This window comes from Suricata suricatta, chromosome 14 (genome assembly GCF_006229205.1).
Source record: "Suricata suricatta isolate VVHF042 chromosome 14, meerkat_22Aug2017_6uvM2_HiC, whole genome shotgun sequence".
NCBI classification, from domain to species: domain Eukaryota; kingdom Metazoa; phylum Chordata; class Mammalia; order Carnivora; family Herpestidae; genus Suricata; species Suricata suricatta.
This window is the reverse complement of record NC_043713.1, coordinates 21039771-21057336: the sequence shown is the minus strand read 5'-3', so window position 1 is coordinate 21057336 and position 17566 is coordinate 21039771. Positions and strand designations below refer to the sequence as shown.

General features: G+C 36.8%; 1 protein-coding gene and 1 non-coding gene across 2 annotated transcripts in view; both read left to right on the top strand.

Annotated features, from left to right (window-relative positions):
• DCC (DCC netrin 1 receptor) overlaps positions 1–17566 on the top strand; it is a 727087-nt gene that overhangs the window by 382533 nt on the left and 326988 nt on the right. The window contains exon 8 of the mRNA XM_029921550.1: positions 15638–15794. Within this exon, the coding sequence (XP_029777410.1) occupies positions 15638–15794 (157 nt within the window). The remainder of the gene's footprint in view (positions 1–15637; positions 15795–17566) is intronic.
• On the top strand, positions 13245–13350 carry LOC115278589. The gene has a single exon (XR_003902993.1). It is a non-coding gene; the product is annotated as a small nucleolar RNA U13 (small nucleolar RNA).

The following is a 17566-nucleotide window of genomic DNA, read 5'->3' as shown; positions in this document are numbered from 1 at the left end:
CAAAAACATAAAGAGACAAAACAAGCAAACAAACAAAGAAACCCAGTAGCACAGAGCAATGAAACCAGGAGCTGGTTCTTTGAAAAGAAAAACAAAATTGATAAACTTTTAACCAGACTCATTTAGAGAGAGACAGAGAGAGAGCATAAATAAAACCAGAAATGAAAGAGGAGAAAAAACAACTGACACAACAGAAATACAAAGGAGTTAGGAGAATAATATGAAAACTTTTATGCCAATATATTGAAAATCCTAGAAGAAATGGGTAAGTTCCTAGAAACATATAACTTCCCAAAACTGAACCAAGAAGAAATAGAAAATTTGAACAGAATGATTACCAGAAATGAAATTGAATCAGTAATCAAAAACTTCTAACAAGGGCATCTGGGTGGCTCAGTCAGTTAAGTACCTGACTTCAGCTCAGGTTATGAGCTCACAGTTTGTGGGTTCAAACCCAGTGTCAGGCTCTGTGCTGACAGCTCAGAACCTGGAGTCTGCTTCAGATTCTGTGTTTCCCTCATTCTCTGCCCTTCTCCCACTCTTGCTCTGTTTCAATCTGTCTCAAAAATAAATAAACAAAAAAACAATTCCCAACAAACAAAAGTCCAAGGTCAGATGGCTTTCACAGGTGAATTCTACCACACATTTAAAGAAGAGTTAATACCTATTCTTCACAAAACACATCCAAAAAGTAGTAAAGAAAGGAAAACTTCCAAATTCATTCAATGAGGCCAGCATTATCCTGATATCAAAACCAGACAAAAACACAAAAATAACAACAACAGCAACAACCAACCCAACTACAGGCCAATATCTGCAGGCCAATGAACATAGACACAAAAATCTTCAATAAAATATTAGCTAACTTAATCCAACAATACATTTAAAAAAATAATTTACCATGATCAAGCAGGATTTATTTCCAGGATGCAAGTGAGGTTCAATAGTTGCAAATCAATCAATGTTATACATCACATCAACAAGAGAAAGGATATAAAACATAGGATAATTTTAATAGATACAGAAAAACCATCTGACAAAGTCCAACATTGATTAATGACAAAAACCCTCAACAAAATAGGTTTAGAGGGAACATACTTCAACATAATAAAGGCCATATATGAAAAACTCACAACTAACATCATCTTCAATACGGAAAAACAGAGACATTTTCCCCTAAGGTCAGGAACAAGACAAGGATGTCTTACTCTCAAATTTTTATTTGAAATAGTACTGGAAGTTCTAGCTACAGCAATCAGATGACAAAAATAAATAAAAGGCATCCAAATTAGTAAGCAGAAGTAAAACTTTAACTAGTTGCAGATGATATGATACTATATATAGAAAACTTGAAAGACTTCACCAAAAAATTGCTACAACTGATAAATGAATTTAGTAAAATCACAGGATACAAAATAAATGTATAGAATGTAATGAAGCATCAGAAAGAGAAATCTAAAAAACCATTCCAGTTACAACTGCACCAAAAATAAGATACCTAGGAATAGATCTAACTAAAGAGATGAAAGGCCTGTACTCTGAAAATTATAAAACACTGATGAAAGAAATTGAAGATGACACAAAGAAATGGAAAGACACCCCACACTCATGTATTAGAACAAATATTGTTAAAATATCTATACTCCCCAAAGCAATGTACACATTCCATGCAATCCTATCAAAATAACACCAGCATTATTCACAGAACCAAAACAAAAATCGTAAAATTCTCATGGAACCACAAAAGACTTCAAATAGCCAAAGCAATCTTGAAAAAGAAATATAAAACTGGAGGTATCACAATTTCAGATTTTGAGATATACTAAAAAGCCATAGTAACCAAAATAGTATGTTCTGGTACAAAAATAGACAATTGCATCAATAGAACAGAATAGAGAGCCCAGAAATAAACCTACAATTATATGGCCAATTAATATTCCACAAATGAGGCAAGAAAGTGCAATGGGGAAAAGACAATCTCCTCAATAAATGGCATTGAGACAACTGGACAGCAACATGCAAAAGAATGAAACGGGACCACTTTGTCACATCATACACAAAAATAAACTCAAAATGGATTAAGGACTTAAATGTGAGGCCTGAAACCATAAAAATCCTAGAAGAAAGCACAGGCAGTACTTTCTCTGACATGGGCCATAACATTTTTTCTGGGTATATCTCCAGAAGCATAGGAAACAAAAGCAAACTATTGAGTATTGGGACAACATCAAAATAAAACATTTCTTCAGAACAAAAGAAACAACCAACAAAAGTAAAAGACAACCTACTGCATGAAAGAAGATACTTGCAAATGACATATCCGATAAAGGGTTAGTATCCAAAATATATAAAAGAGTCACACAGCCAAATACCCAAAAAACAAATAGTCCAATCAAAGTGGGCAAAATACATGAACAGACATTTATTGAATACATGCAGATGGCCAGCAGACATAGGAAAAGTTGCTCAATATCATTCATCAGCAGGGAAATACAAATCAAACCACAATGAGATGTCACCTCACAGCTGCCAGAATGGCTAACATGAAAAACACAAGAAACAACATGTTGGTGATGACGTAGCGGAAAAGACACCCTTGTGCACTGTAACCCTTGTGCAAGCTAGTGCAGCCACTGTGGAAAACTCTATGGAAATTCCTCAGAAAACTAAAAATAGAATCACCATATGAGCCAGTAAGTTTACTACTATACCTCAAGAATATAAAAACACTGATTTGAGAGGACATATGCACCTATGCGTATTGCAGCATTATTTAAAATAGCTAAATTATGGAAGCAGCCAAGTGTCCATTGATGGATGAATAGATAAAAAAGATACAGTGTGTGTGTAATAGTCTACATAATGGAATACTACTCAGCCACAAAAAAGAACAAAATCTTTCTGTTTGCAACAACATGGATGGACCTAGAGATTATAATGCCAAGTCAAATTGGTTACTCAGAGAAAGACAAACACCATATGATTTTAATCATATGTGGAACTTAGTAAACAAAACAAAGAAAAAGAGAGAGACAAACCAAGAAACAGACTCTGAACTATAGAAAACAAACTGAGCATTACCAGAGGAAAGATGGGTGGGGAATAGGTGAAATAGGTGAAGGAGATTAAGGAGTGCATTTATGATGAGCACTGAAAAACATATAGAATTGTTGAATCACTATATTGTACACCTGTAACACTGTATGGTAGATATACTGGAATTAAAATTAAAATAGAAAATAAAAATAAACTAAGACACCAACATTGCTACATTACTATGACTTAGACTCTGGAGGTTTTTTTTTGATTTCTTCAGTGTTTTTCATTAATATCATTTTCTTTCTCAGGATACAATCCAGTGTACCACTTTACATTTAGTTGTCATGCTTCATTTGTCTTTTTTTCCTGTAGCAGTCCTGGCACTCCCTGTTTTTCTTTACCCTGATTGTCTTGAAGGATATTGGCCAGTTATTCTGTAGAGTATCTCCCAATCTGGATGTGTGTTGAGCTTTACTCATAATTTTGACTGGGTTAATGATACTTTGGAATGAATACTGCAGAAGTGAAGTACTCTTCTCATATAAAAGCAAGGATATGCAATAGCCATATGACTTCCCAGGGATGATCACCTTCACCACTTGGTTAAGCAGAACTAAGTTGGCCAGGGTTTCTTTCACTCAAGTTACTATTTTTCCCTGTTCTTACTTTTTTTCTTTGTAAACAAGTTACTACATCTAGTCCACTTTATAGCTATATTTTAGAAGGCAATATAGCTATGTGCTGCTGCCTGTGGGAGAATACTTCCTCCCTTGAGAACCTGGGTTAATTGCTCAGAAATAGTTCAACAATAAAACTCATAGAGTCACCAAATTTCCCATGCCTAATCTGTACATAAGAGAATTGGACCCCAGGCGGAGATAATTTACATGTTTGGATTATGATTCAGTGGGGCAGCAATGAGTGCAGAAGTCTCATTTTATACATATTGCTTTGATTGTTTTATTTTCTAGTTATCCCTTAGTGAATTTGTTTAAGTATCATATTTTGATCTCTGTTCAGACACAACTATAATATGGAGGGAACTGGAGGCCATTTAGTTAACTTTCATAACCATATCTTCCTGCTTATTCCAGAATTAGCTTCAGAATCCCAAATTAAATATGATTTGGGATTGTTTCAGTAAGTGTGGCATTGAGCTCTCAACTTTGTACAGGTAATTTTTTTTCTCTTATGTCAAAATATTTACTTGTGAATATAGTATACAATTTGCTTTTTCCATTATGTAACCCAAAGTAGGAGAAATGATGGTTTCTTTCTCCTTTGAAACCTAACATATGCTTGCATTATTGAAAGGGAAAGCCACAGTACTTTGTATTTTTATATTGACATCCCTTATAGTGAAATAATGATTTTTGGTGAATTTAGTAACTTTCTAAAGGGGAGATATCAGGAATTTTCAAATGTATTGAAATTAAAGTTGCATGTGTTGATACTATTTCTCCATCTTTCTCACTCTTTCTTTCTTTTCTTAGTTTAATTAATTTGTAACAGATGTTTGCGTGTTAGAAAAGGCAATCCCTTGTAATATTAGTAAAAATACTATTCCAGTTTGTCATGCATCTGTCAGTCTCATTTATTATGCTTTCCCATATAGAAGTTCCCATATAGAAAACTTCCCACATAGAAGTTTTAGTTTCAATATAATAATACTTATCAATATTTTCTTTGTGGGTCTGTTATTTTGTCATATTCTTCCTACTGCCTTCCCATACATTTTGATGATGGAAAAAATTCAGGAACTGAAGACATTATAATAAGTTCACATAATCAGTAGTGACTCTGGCACAGAATCCCATTGTTTTACCATCCTAATTCCAAACTCTTTTTTTCCCCTGTATTATGTTATCTTTAAACACAGCTATTACCCACTAAGTGAGCAATGTGGCTACCACTGGGTTCCAAATACTGTCTCAGATTTGGATGAACCAGCTTTGGAGAAAAAAAGAGAGAAATAAATATGTAGAAAAACAAACAGGAAACGGGACAGAGATGGAAGATACCGTTGTTTCCCAGGGTAGCAGAACCTTAGTAGTAGCAAACCTTACAAGCTATCTGCACCTGAGAAGATAACTGTCCAGCTACTGCCTGATGCACAAAATAGTTTGCCTCCTAATTGTAATCCCAGGATTCTTTTCTCTTTACTCCAGAAAAAAATATTATCCATCATGCCTCTTGATGATGATAAACATGTGAATATAGGCAAAAAAAATATTTTGCTTTAGTTATAATAGCAACCAAAATCAAACATGTTTGTTATTGTACTTGAATCCTTGTATCCTATATTTCAGAATTTTCACATGCCCTATATTATATTTGGAATTATTCGATAAATTTATCAACCATAATTTGATTTGATGTGGGCCTTTGGGTAAATCAACACATTTATTGGTTATTTAAAAAATCAAACAGGACTTTGAAAAAGATCTATCTTTTCTGTAGAAGTCAATATTGTTCTATTTACACTGACCAGAAAGAATACTGGAATTTGATGCACAGCCACAATTTATGATTATATAATATATTTTTATTACTTAGCCATCTCTGATTGTTTTTCTTTTTGTTTGCTTATTTAATAGATTTGAAGCATGAATGCTAGGTTCAGGCCAATAAGCCTCTTTTTCTTTTTTAAAATATATTTTATTGTCAAATTGGCTCACATACAGTGTGCCCTTGGTTTTGGGGGTAGATTTCATGGATCATTGCTTACATAAAACACCCAGTGCTCGTCCAAAAAAGTGCTGTTCTCTATGCTCATCATCCGTTTTCCCCTCTCCCCACCCCACATCAATCCTCAGTTTGTTCTCTGTATTTAAGAGTCTCTTATGATTTGCCTCCCTCCCTCTCTGTTTGTAACTATTTTTTCCCCTTTACTTCCCCCATGTTTTTCTGTCAAGTTTCTCAAGATCTGCATATCAGTGAAAATATATATGTCTTTCTCTGACTGACTTGTTTCATTCAGCATAATACCTTCCAGTTCCATCCACGTTGCTGCAAATGGCAAGATTTCATTTGTTCTCATTGCCAACTAGTATTCCATTGTATATATAAGCCACATCTTCTTTATCCATTCATCAGTTGATGGACATTTAGGCTCTTTCCGTAATTTGGCTATTGTTGAAAGTATCCCAATAAGCCTCTTATGGTTTACAGTTTATCATTTTCCTTACTATTGTGCATCAAAAAAGGAAGAAAAAAAAAAAGATGAGCTTACATGAGTGATCACTCACCGTGGTTGCAAGTTCTCCATGCTCACCATCTCACTTCCCAGAGAGGAGACTGAACAGAATTGCACAGCCTCTCTCACTCTTGTGTGCTTTCTCTCTCTCTCTTTCCCTCCATCTTTCTCTTTCTGGATATATATAAGCCTAGAAGGGCAAACTCAAAAAGAAACAGGGTTCTAAGGAAAAGTCTTTCTTATGCATTCTGTGTACCGCTGTAGTTTTGAAGGGGCTTCATAGTGGTGATATAAGGTTCTACTTATATAAACTTACTTAGAATAAGTAATAATTTATCTCAGTTTTATATCCTCTTTTATTCTTTTTATTTCCCTTTAATTTGTTTTGGTGGCTATAAAATTCGAAGATGAGTAGCTAGGGGTTAGAGCCAAGTGTACTACACACAGATGCTTAATAAACCTCCATGACCTGCCAATACGCTCCTGGCCTGAGATGCTGCCTCCCACACCCGTTCTCTTCTTGTCTATCAGAAACATAGCATTTGGTGTGTCATTCTGATATTCTGATTCTCAGAGGCATTTCAGAACATTTGAACTAGACCATCCTGTCAATGACCATTTACACAGGTACCCTTATACAGTAACTTTAAATAAAGTATTTTAAAATTTGTTTTAAATCCCATGGACAAAGTTGGAAGTTTGCCATTAGTAGGAATCAATGAGCCATCAAATGTGATTGCAGGATTTTTTGTTTGTTTGCTTGCTTGTTTGTTTTTGTCACTGGGTATCCAGAAACAGTAAAATTTCTTAATAGTATTTGCAATACTTTTAGTTCTTCCTACTTACTTTGTATTATTTTCAACTTACTTCTACTTGAGTTTCTTACTGAAAAAAATCAGTTACTTTAAAAAAGAAAAGAAAACAACCTAAGACTACCTAGCACTGATTCAATTATTTTTTTCTTAACAACACAGCTTGTTAGCTATTTTACTTTGGTAGTGTCTTATTATCAAAGGAAATTGCATGGAAAAACACTACCTCTTATAGCCTACCATACTGATTTGTTTCAGCAATGCATGTGTTCCTTCGATGTACTTCACAGCTGAAGAAGAGGGTCCCATGGCAGCCTGGGACAAAGCGCCATATGGCTGGGATAAGGTGGACATTGATGAAGGCACATGAGAGATGGGAGGGGAGATGTCACAGTTTGTCAGTCTTTATCCCTAGAGGAAACTATGGTGACAGGGGAATGATTGAAATGGCACATTGAAGGTCCCTAGACATGGAGAAGGGTTAAATAATGACTAGGAATTCAGTGACATAAACTCAAGGGAAAGGATGGAAACAAAAGAAGCTGGGGACTGGGTAGAAGCGGAGCTTTCCTACAGTTGGGGAAAGATGCCAGGAAGAGACATTGATGAGAGAGATGATTAAAGTTAGCCTTAGAAAGCCTTGGAATAGTGACAGACAGAAAGGGTACAATGATTAATAAGAAAATACAGAGAATGAAGAGACCTGAAATGAAGTACATTCTTCTTGAAGTATACATGTGTGTTGACCAAAAGGGGAAAACATAAGATGAATTATGTTTTCATAAAATGAAGTAGGGAGACATATTGAGCTGACCAAGTCCTGTCCTTGCATGGAGGAAGCACCCTTGTCCCCAACTCACTTGACCTGTCAGATTTAGCCCAAATCTTTCCCAAAGCCTTTCTGGGTAGGGATCCTAGATTTTCCAACCATATATCATGAAAGTAGGCCAGCAGAAGCGGACTTTTGCTTTCTGGATCTCAATACAGATAAGTAGTAATAACCATTCCCTGAATACACATCATATACCAGGCTCTGTGAGCAGCCCTTAAACCCAGTTTATATCAGCACATAGACCTACATGTCAGATAAATTGGATTAGTTTTCAAATGTGTAGGGTAAGTCTCAGAGAAACTCAATTTCCAAGTTATATAGTTACAAAGTAGTAGAGCAGGGATCCAACACCCCTTGTATTTCATTGCACTTTTCTAGTTCAGTCCAGTTTACATAAATGATGGATTAGCCCCTTACCAGGCTGCCTGAGATCAGCTCCATTTTGGATAAACCCTTTTAAAAGGTACTTTCTTAAATAAACAAAGTGAAAATAAAGAATACAATTCATCCACACATGTGTAGGTTGACCAGTTTACCAAATACAATTTTCTTCTCATTTTGTCTTTTGAAAAGACTTCAAACTCTGAGAGATGTAATTATCTCTGCTGGTACAATGCTACCTTCCAGATTTATATTTCATCATATGTCTTTGTGTGGTCATAGGTGATCCTTATTACCAGGCAATATTGGCCTGTCAATTCTTTTCAATATATGGTTTTGGGATAAAAATCACACCTCCTATACAGATCCCCAAGTTCTTTTCAGGATGTACAAGTTAACTCAAATTAACTTTTTAGGCAGCTGATCTACTTCTTAATGAAAACATTATTTCTCTTGGGAATTACTCCTGTATGAACACATCTTCTACATTATTTGGCACATAGTTGGATTCTAGGAACATGTTTACCTCTCATTTGGTACAAAATGAAATAGTCTCATCGTAAATCTTCATCCCCTTGGAATCCTCCTCTGAGTTCAATTTTTTAATCTACTTTGAAATTTGTTAGCAGAGTAATCATGGTTAGTATGACCAGCTTGTAGTAGTAGCTCAGTTCCTTCCCACCCACTCCAAAATCTCAAATACCCATTTTTGAGGATTCTGAAGGGGACTTTTCTAGTCAAGGTCTCAACATTATAATTTCACAATTTTGCCATGCCTTTCATTTAGCTAACACTGCAAGAATGTATTAGATACATAGGATGTCACTAAATGTACGGTGCTGGATTTAGGGATTTGAGTGATGAACAGTTTAAACTCGGTTTCTACTCTTACAGAGAATATAATTTGGTGAAGGATACCAAAACATGACTAGGCCATTGCAGTTCAGGGTAAGAAGTGTCTATAGGGGACTTCACTCAGGCCTGTGAAAGTCCAAATTTGGAGGCTGTAAAGCCAAAGTTGGAATCAGTGAGGTGATACCTGAACAGAAATCTGAAGGAGAAGCCCAGGTCAGAGCAGCAGAACCATTGGAGGGAAGTGTTTCAGTTCAGACTGCGGCACACAAAAGTAGCAAAGGTGATAGTAGGAGGTCTTCATGGAACCATTAAGGTCAGTGACCCCAGAGACCATCCACTGCATTTTTCTCAGGTTTACCCCTGCCCAAGACCACTGAGAACATGGAGCTGAAATGGGAGGGGCAATGTGAGAGGTGAGAGGAGATAGGTCCTTGACAGTGAAGCTGGGGCAGGGAGAATTACCCATAACTGAGCTGGCTTTCCTCCCTGGAATTGGGAGATGGATTAAATAGCCCTTCATGCAACACCTTACAGGTAGTAATCCCTCCATGAATATTAAATGGATTAATGATTGGATACATAAATTGATCATACTGAAGAAAATTCATACATGCATGATCCAATTCCATAGCACTACTACTATGATAGTTTGTAAAAGAATAGGTCTGTAAAATAATAGGTTTCTGGGAACAGAATAGAAATGAGAAAGTGTGTTCTGATTTCTAAACAACCACCCCATTGAAAATTTAGGAGAGAATTTGTTTAAAAATAAAAGACTATCTTGGGGTGCCCGGGTGGCTCAGTCAGTTAAGCATCCGACTTTGGCTCAGGTCATGATCTCATGGTTGGTGAGTTTAAGCCCTACATTGAGCTCTGTGCTGATACTTTAGAGCCTGGAGCCTGCTTCAAATTCTGTTTTCCTCTACCTCTGCCCCTTCCTTGCATGGACTCGCTCTCTCTCTCTCTCTCTCTCTCTCTCTCTCTCTCTCTCTCTCAAAAATAAATAAACATTGGGGCACCTGGGTGGCTCAGTCGGTTAAGCATTCAGCTTCAGCTCAGTCATGATCTCACGGTTTGTGGGTTTGAGCTCCATGTCAGGCTCTGTGCTGACAGCTAGCTCAGAGCCTGGAGCCTGTTTCAGATTCTGTGTCTGCCTCTCTCTCTGACCCTCCCCTGCTCATGCTGTCTCTCTCTGTCTTCCAGAAAATAAAAAAAATAAAAAAATAAAAACAGGAAAAAAACCCATTAAAAATTGAAAAAAAATAAGAGACTATCTCAAACTTAATAATTGTCTTACAATTAGTTCCCTATTCGCTTAGGGAAAAATCCAGTGTATAAAAATAAATAATTCTTCCTTTCAACCATAACAGTAAGAACCTGACAGACATTCAATAAACACTGAGTTTTAGATAGTAACCTAATAAATTATTTTACGTAAAGATTAAGATTTAATGAAATATGGAGATCATTAATTTCTATCTCATATTAACTTAAAAAGTGGTTTTAAGGGGTGCCTAGGTGACTCAGTCAGTTAAGCATCCAGCTTCAGCCCAGGTCATGATCTTGTGGTTCATGGGTTTGAGCTCAGAGCCTGGAGACTGTCTTCGGAGTCTGTATTCCCTCTCTCTCTGACCCTCCCTTGCTCATGCTGTCTCTCTCTGTCTCTCAATAATAAATTTAAAAAATATATTAAAAAAATTTTTAAGTGGCATCAAATGACTATTTTCTTAAAACTCACATTTCTTAGTTTTACTAAAGTTCTCAATATACTAGCTCAAAAGCCATAATTCTTTGAATTTTGAAAGTAATATGAAACTTTAGGGAAAAATGTTATTCTTTATAATTTCACAAATACAGCTGGGTTTCTTTTTGATAAGTTTGTGAAATTACTTTGTAAACTACAGAAACTTTAAACCAAAATTTAAATTTTATCTACTTCTCTATTTGGATGATTAAAAGGTAGAATTTGGAGTCAAGGGAACAATGATAAGAAAAGAATACAAAAGGAAAAGAAATAGAGTTTGCCCTGAGGACAGTTAAATGTTCTTGTAATTTCATGAATGTTATCTATTTATATTTTACTTAAATCTTCTAGCTAATGAGATGCAGTGAAAAAAAAATCTAGTTGATCTGAGGACCCCATATTTATAGTATTTTAGTTAACAGTATGGGGAATGATAAAGAAATTAGCCTATCAGTTGTTTGATGCTTAACACAAATGAAATATTTTTGTGTTTTTGTGAATACATCTTATCTTTTATGTGCCTCATAGCAAGTGTAGGTCAGACAGTTAATTAGTTCAGAGGAAAACTAATGTCTGTAAACATATAGTAAAATACTGGGAGAAAAAACCCTCTCTGATACCTAGATGGAACATGATTTTATAGAAAAACTAACCCAATAATGTAATTGTTACCAAGGCTATTGCAATAACATCATAAAATAGTAGTAACAGTAGTAAGAAATAGTAATCAATAATTTAGAATCCAAAGTTTTAAAACTATTCTTTTGATTTATATTGTTTTCAGAAATCACTTCCTTTTCCTGGATTTTACTCTAATTTTTTAAAAAGAGATCTTACAAAAAATAAGTAAATAAGACTATGTTATAGGGTGGTAAATTCGCCTCTTCTGCTCCATGACAGCAGATAAAGAAGCTGTAACCATGGCAACAGTAATGGGCCAGGGAGATTAGGTCCACACTGGAGATTAGGCCTCCAAGAGCAAAGAAAAAAAAGTCCTGATTGGTTTTGTATTGAGACCTTATGTGAATACGAGTTACTGTTGAGAGAAAGCATGGAGGATTAGTATGAACAAAATTAATTCCCTGTATAAAGAAAGAAGCCATCTCTTTGTTAAAATGTGTGTCCGTTCCTTTTCATACGAGGACTGTTTAAATTGAGGTAAAAGAGTCCATGATTAATTCTATTCTGAGCTTTATCTGTGTCATCTGCATCTAGACTAGCTCTGTGAGAAGGCTCTCCTGGAAGCCGGAGGAAGAAGCCTCTGGGTGCAGACTTCCATCGCTGTCCTTCTTGGCAGCCCCTGAATGGGTAGGGAAATCAACTCAGTTTCGATGGGATACCATCTCTACGTGAGGTGCTTTTGAGGAAAAAGGAATTGAAAATTTGTCTCCTTCTCTTTTCAAAGTAATTTGTCTAACTCTTCGAGAATTCTCAAAAGATTTTTGCAAGCCATCAATGATCACATGTTGTTTTTAGAAAATCTTTTGTAAAAAAAAAAAAATCTAGTAAGGATCCCAGTCACTTTAAATTGGAATGATGAATAGGTATTACGTTTTGAAAAAATGAGCTACGATTTCACAAGGATGCATGGGTTACTTGGGGTTTTTTTAAATGATAAATTTATAGACCTGAGAATATTTGGTCTGATGGCATGAATATTTTTCATTTTAAAGGATTTTGCCAAATGAACTGCTAAAAAGACTATACTCTTACAAACATCAAATAACAGCGTAAGAGAGTATCACATCCTGGCCAACTCTGGATACTAACATTCTTTAGTATGTTTAACAAGTAGTTTAGCAAGTAAGTCTTGCTACTCTGACAGTTTTTTTTTTTTTTTAGACATAGAGAGAGACAGCATGAGCAAGGGAGGGTCAGAGAGAGAGGGAGACACAGAATCTGAAGCAGGCTCCAGGCTCTGAGCTAGCTGTCAGCACAGAGCCCGACGAAGGATTCAAATCCACAAACCATGAGACCATGACCTGAGCTGAAGCCAGATGCTTAACTGACTGAGCCACCCAGGCGCCCCCTGATTTTTTTTTAAATACACTTTATTCTGACAAACTTTTTAGATTTTATTTTAATGCATATACCTTTTACTGTCAGGTTGAACTCTAATACTTAAAAATAAGTTTTTTTATTAGTTTATTGATCTTTGGACATTTTTGTTATATTATAGATATCAGCCATCAGGTTAGATATTTTGCACATACCTTGGGTCAGTATTTCCAGAAGAAACAACATTAAACTAAGTGATGGGGGACAGCAGGAGTTAGGTGGATGAGATGGGTCTGGTAAAGTGGGAGCTACCGTGTGAAGACTTTGTGATATCCACATGGATGGAGCCTGCTTAGTGCAAGCAGCAAAAAGCCAGGGGGCCTCCAGATCCTATTGCCGTTCATGTAGGTGTGATGATTGGGTGTTCACGTTGTCAAGTGACATGTGCTTCCCTCAAACCTTGTTATGATGTTGGCACATTACGCATCTGAGGTGGAGGGAAAAGCCAGGGAAGCGCCATGTAAGCTCTATGAGGAAGGTCTTCATCTACTGTTCACCACTGTCTCCTCCGTGCCTAGAAGGGCTGGCATTGGATAGGTGCTCTATGAGTACTTTTTGGATGAGCAGAGCTAAGGGATGCTGCTTACTATGGAAACCTTGCAAGCCTTTCCCCAAAGTGGTATTTTTCTGGCAGTAAGAACACACTAAAATATTGTGCAGTAAAGCTAGTGCCCTTGGAATCACCCCCAATCAGTGGTGGAGGCGTGGTAGGTAAATATCTCGCTTGCTTCCCTCAGAACAGATGACTTCGAGGCCTGTGCCTCACTGGCCCCCAGAGTCCTCAGGGGAGTTGCCATTCAGTTTCCCAGTATACTGACTGCCAGATAACTCACTTTTTCTAGCTCTCACTCCCTGCTCTCTCTCCTCCCCACTTCCCGGTGGTTCCTTGGATCAGCTTCCAAATAAACTATTTGTTTTAAATCCTTTTCTTAGGACCTCTTTATGGAGGAAACCAAACTAAGAAAAATGATAAACTGGAGTCAGGTCAGTAGGCCGACTTTGAAGTTTAGAGATTCCCTGAGGTAAAGAGCAGGACACTGAGGGTAAATTAACCGTAGGCGGATATGACCAGATGTGTCTCTTTACAAACTGATTCAGGAAGCTGTACAGAGAATACATTTGAGGGAGGTAAGTGGAAGGAAAGAAAAGGAGCTTGAAGACAGCAGTGACAGTTCTAACAAGATAAAATGACGGTGTGGCTCTCAGTGTGGCAGTGGAGCAAACACAGAGGAGATCTCCCTGATGTCCAGGAGCAGGAATCCTAGAAGGAGGAAGTGAGAGAGAGTCAAGGGTAGGGGATCCCTGTGAGGTTTCCTGTACAGTTGAAAGAACAGGGTAGACACAGCGGAGCTGAGTGGCCCAGGGGGAGAAGCAGGCCGGGTGGGCAGGGAATGGGGTGCGGAGGATACATTCACTTCGGTGTGCTAGTTTGAGATGTCTGTGGTGTGTGGATGTGCAGGGTTTTTTGTTTTCTTTTTTAGGAGACTTCATATCGCCCACAGTTTCGAGACAGATGTTACATGCCCAAGCCTCAATCTTCTCCCTCCCCTCCCCACTCTGCCACAAAAGACAGACTAACTTCCTCTTAGTCTACCATTTGTTTCAAAAACGATGTTGACCAAAAAAGCAAGGGGGAATTCTATCTATACAGAAGTACTAAGTGTCTATGGAGCCAGAAACAACTTTGAAAGCTCTCTGCTTTAAAACTTCCTCTTCTATATAACTGATGCACATTGCCAATTGATGATGTTTCTGGAACCACTGGGAAAGATGATAAGCCCCTCGCCCCGGTGGATTTTCCAGATAATAGGAGTGTGGTGTACAGCAGGAATAGTGACTCAGCCAGCCCGGGAGAAAGTGAATGCAAGGATGGAGACTAACTTTGAAAAGAACTGGAGAAAATAAAGCCCACAAAGTCCAGTTTGAAGATTAAATGGAGGCAAATGGGTTCTTGTGATTTGGGGCTAGACATCACCTGTCAGGACGAAACATGATTCCTCCCCTTGGGGACTCGAAAAAATGAGAAAATGAATTATGAATTCACACACACACACAAATAAAAAAAGAAATAGAAAATTTCTTTACAGATTGTAAATGCCCCAAATATTTAAAAAGTGAGTGCTCCAATTGTGGATGACTTATTCTTGTGAATAACAAGTTGTCAAATTTTGCTATACATGCAGTGATACTCTACAAGATGGGACAACAGCCTATCTTTATGTCTGATAGAAATTTTTTTCCTGTCACTTCCTTTCTAGAAGGTAGTGTATAAGAACGCTTTCTATTTTTGTTAGCTTCCATGACTTTGATTTGCTATTCCTCCAAATTGTATCTAAAACAGGGTAAACAGGTTCTAAGTGAAATAAGGTTTTGTAGTAACTGCTCGGTTACCTGAGGCATTTATCCATGCCTATGTTTCTCTGCATTCTGCCTAAACAGAACACTTGCTAATGGTCCTGGATCCCATAAGCAATGGAAATTGGACAAATATGCAGTAGAATCATATATGTTATTAATTAACCACCCTTTCATAAGCTCCAAGAAATTCTCATATCCCTTTGATTCCATTTACTGTTTCTTTGCTTTGCTTGTTTTTCTTACTTTCTTTAGAATCTATGAATGGATCATTCTATGTTTGCTTATGGGTTTGCTCTGCCTTCCTGCATATTTCCCACCCATAACACCAACGCCTCTGACAGCCTCCTCTCCTTCCTCCCTAGCTATCCCAAGCTCCAGCGTCCTCCCTTCTGCTCCCAGAGATGTGGTCCCTGTGTTGGTTTCCAGTCGGTTTGTCCGTCTCAGCTGGCGCCCACCTGCAGAAGCAAAAGGCAACATTCAAACATTCACCGTCTTTTTCTCCAGAGAAGGTGACAACAGGTAGGTCATACCAGTACCTAATCTGGCACCTCCTTAGATGTGTACTGTGGCTTAAAGGCACCTGCAGGAGGTCTTGAGAAGGGACTTTGGACACCATGTGGTATCTCAGCTCTGTTCCACTCACTAGTAAGTGGAGATGATATATCTCCATTGCTTTTGTGTGTGTGTGTGTGTGTGTGTGTGTGTGTTTAATGGGATTCTTTATTGAGTCAAATGAAGTCATTTATCAGAAACTGCCTTGAAGAAAGACAAGCATATGAATTTATGATAATCAGGTTTTTTATCTCCTTGGTTTTCAAAGTAATCAAAAGAGAACAGAATTCAGCTGTTTATTGATAGAACAGGGTGCCCAGGTTGGAAAACAACTCTGTCACTGACATCACGTGACCTCAAGAAAACCACATAACTTCTTTGAGCCTGACTCTACTATGAAACAAAGAGTAAATAATAATCTTTAGCTTGCAAAGTTTTTTAGGATTTAATTATAATCCTAACATAGGTAAACATCATACAAGAGTATCTTGTATTTAGTAAAAATGTTATTCCTCTTTTCACTTTTCACTTGTAGGCAAATATGATCTGTATATGTCTGATTTTAAGATTATAACCTATTACCATTGTGGATTTTTCTCAACATTTTCTCCTTGAAATGTTTCATGATTTTAAGACCCTGACCTTTGATTCATAAGCCTAACATAGATATTGAATAAATTCCAATCACTTCTATAGGAATACACTTTGTAATATCTTTCTATTTCTTTAAATTTATTAAACCTACTTAATTTGTATTTCATGTTTGATTATTCTAATATCTGCAGTCTTTGTGAGTCTAATTCAGCTATTTGTTTCTGCTTACTCTTCCTCATACTAGCTTGTTTCTTTTCATGTATGGGTAATTCTTGATTGTTAATTCTAATCCTTAGGAATTTCTCTGAGGGAATTTTTGAGACGAAGTATTAAAGAACAATCTTGTGGGAGAATGTGCTTTACCAAAATGAGAGCACGATAAACCAAAATTTTATTAAAGTGTATTTGATCCATATGGGTCTCATGCTGATGGCTTATGAGAAAGTCCATTAAATAGGATAGCATTTGTTTTTCTGCTATTTTTAACATATCAACTAACATGAGTAAATGCAGACTTGTGGTAAGGAATTCTCAGATTTGTGTGTGTGTGTGTGTGTGTGTGTGTGTGTGTGTGTGGTTGTTCTGTTTCAATTAAGCTGCTCAGGCTGAGATTGTGCATTCTCCAGTTCTCTCCAGAGGCTAATTTCCCTTTCTAGTTCACCCTTTGAGATTTGGTCTTTCAGGATCCTGGCTGTATGTGAGGTTCTCTAATCAAAAATACACCCTACTTTATCTGCAAGCTTCATTTCCTATTCAATTCTCCTATTGGTTTGTAAAACTCCAAGCTGTAGACTTCCATTGATAGGTACATACCCTCAGGCAAACAACAGCTCCATATGGGGTCTGCTTTCTCACTATGATAATTCTCTTATTTTGCTGTCTGTACATTATGGATTTTAAGAAACACTTTTTTAAATAAAAAAGATTTTGAATAATTTACCCAACGTTTTATGTGTGCCTTAACAGAGAGATTTTTCACATAAAACTTAGTTTTCCATCTTGTTTGAAATGGTACTTTGTAATATTTACTTGAATGCGTATATGATTGGTGTCATTATTATATATTATTAATTACTGACATTTGAGCAAATATGTTTGAATATAGCATGTTGAGACTTTGGGAAATTTTATTTAAAATTAAAGCA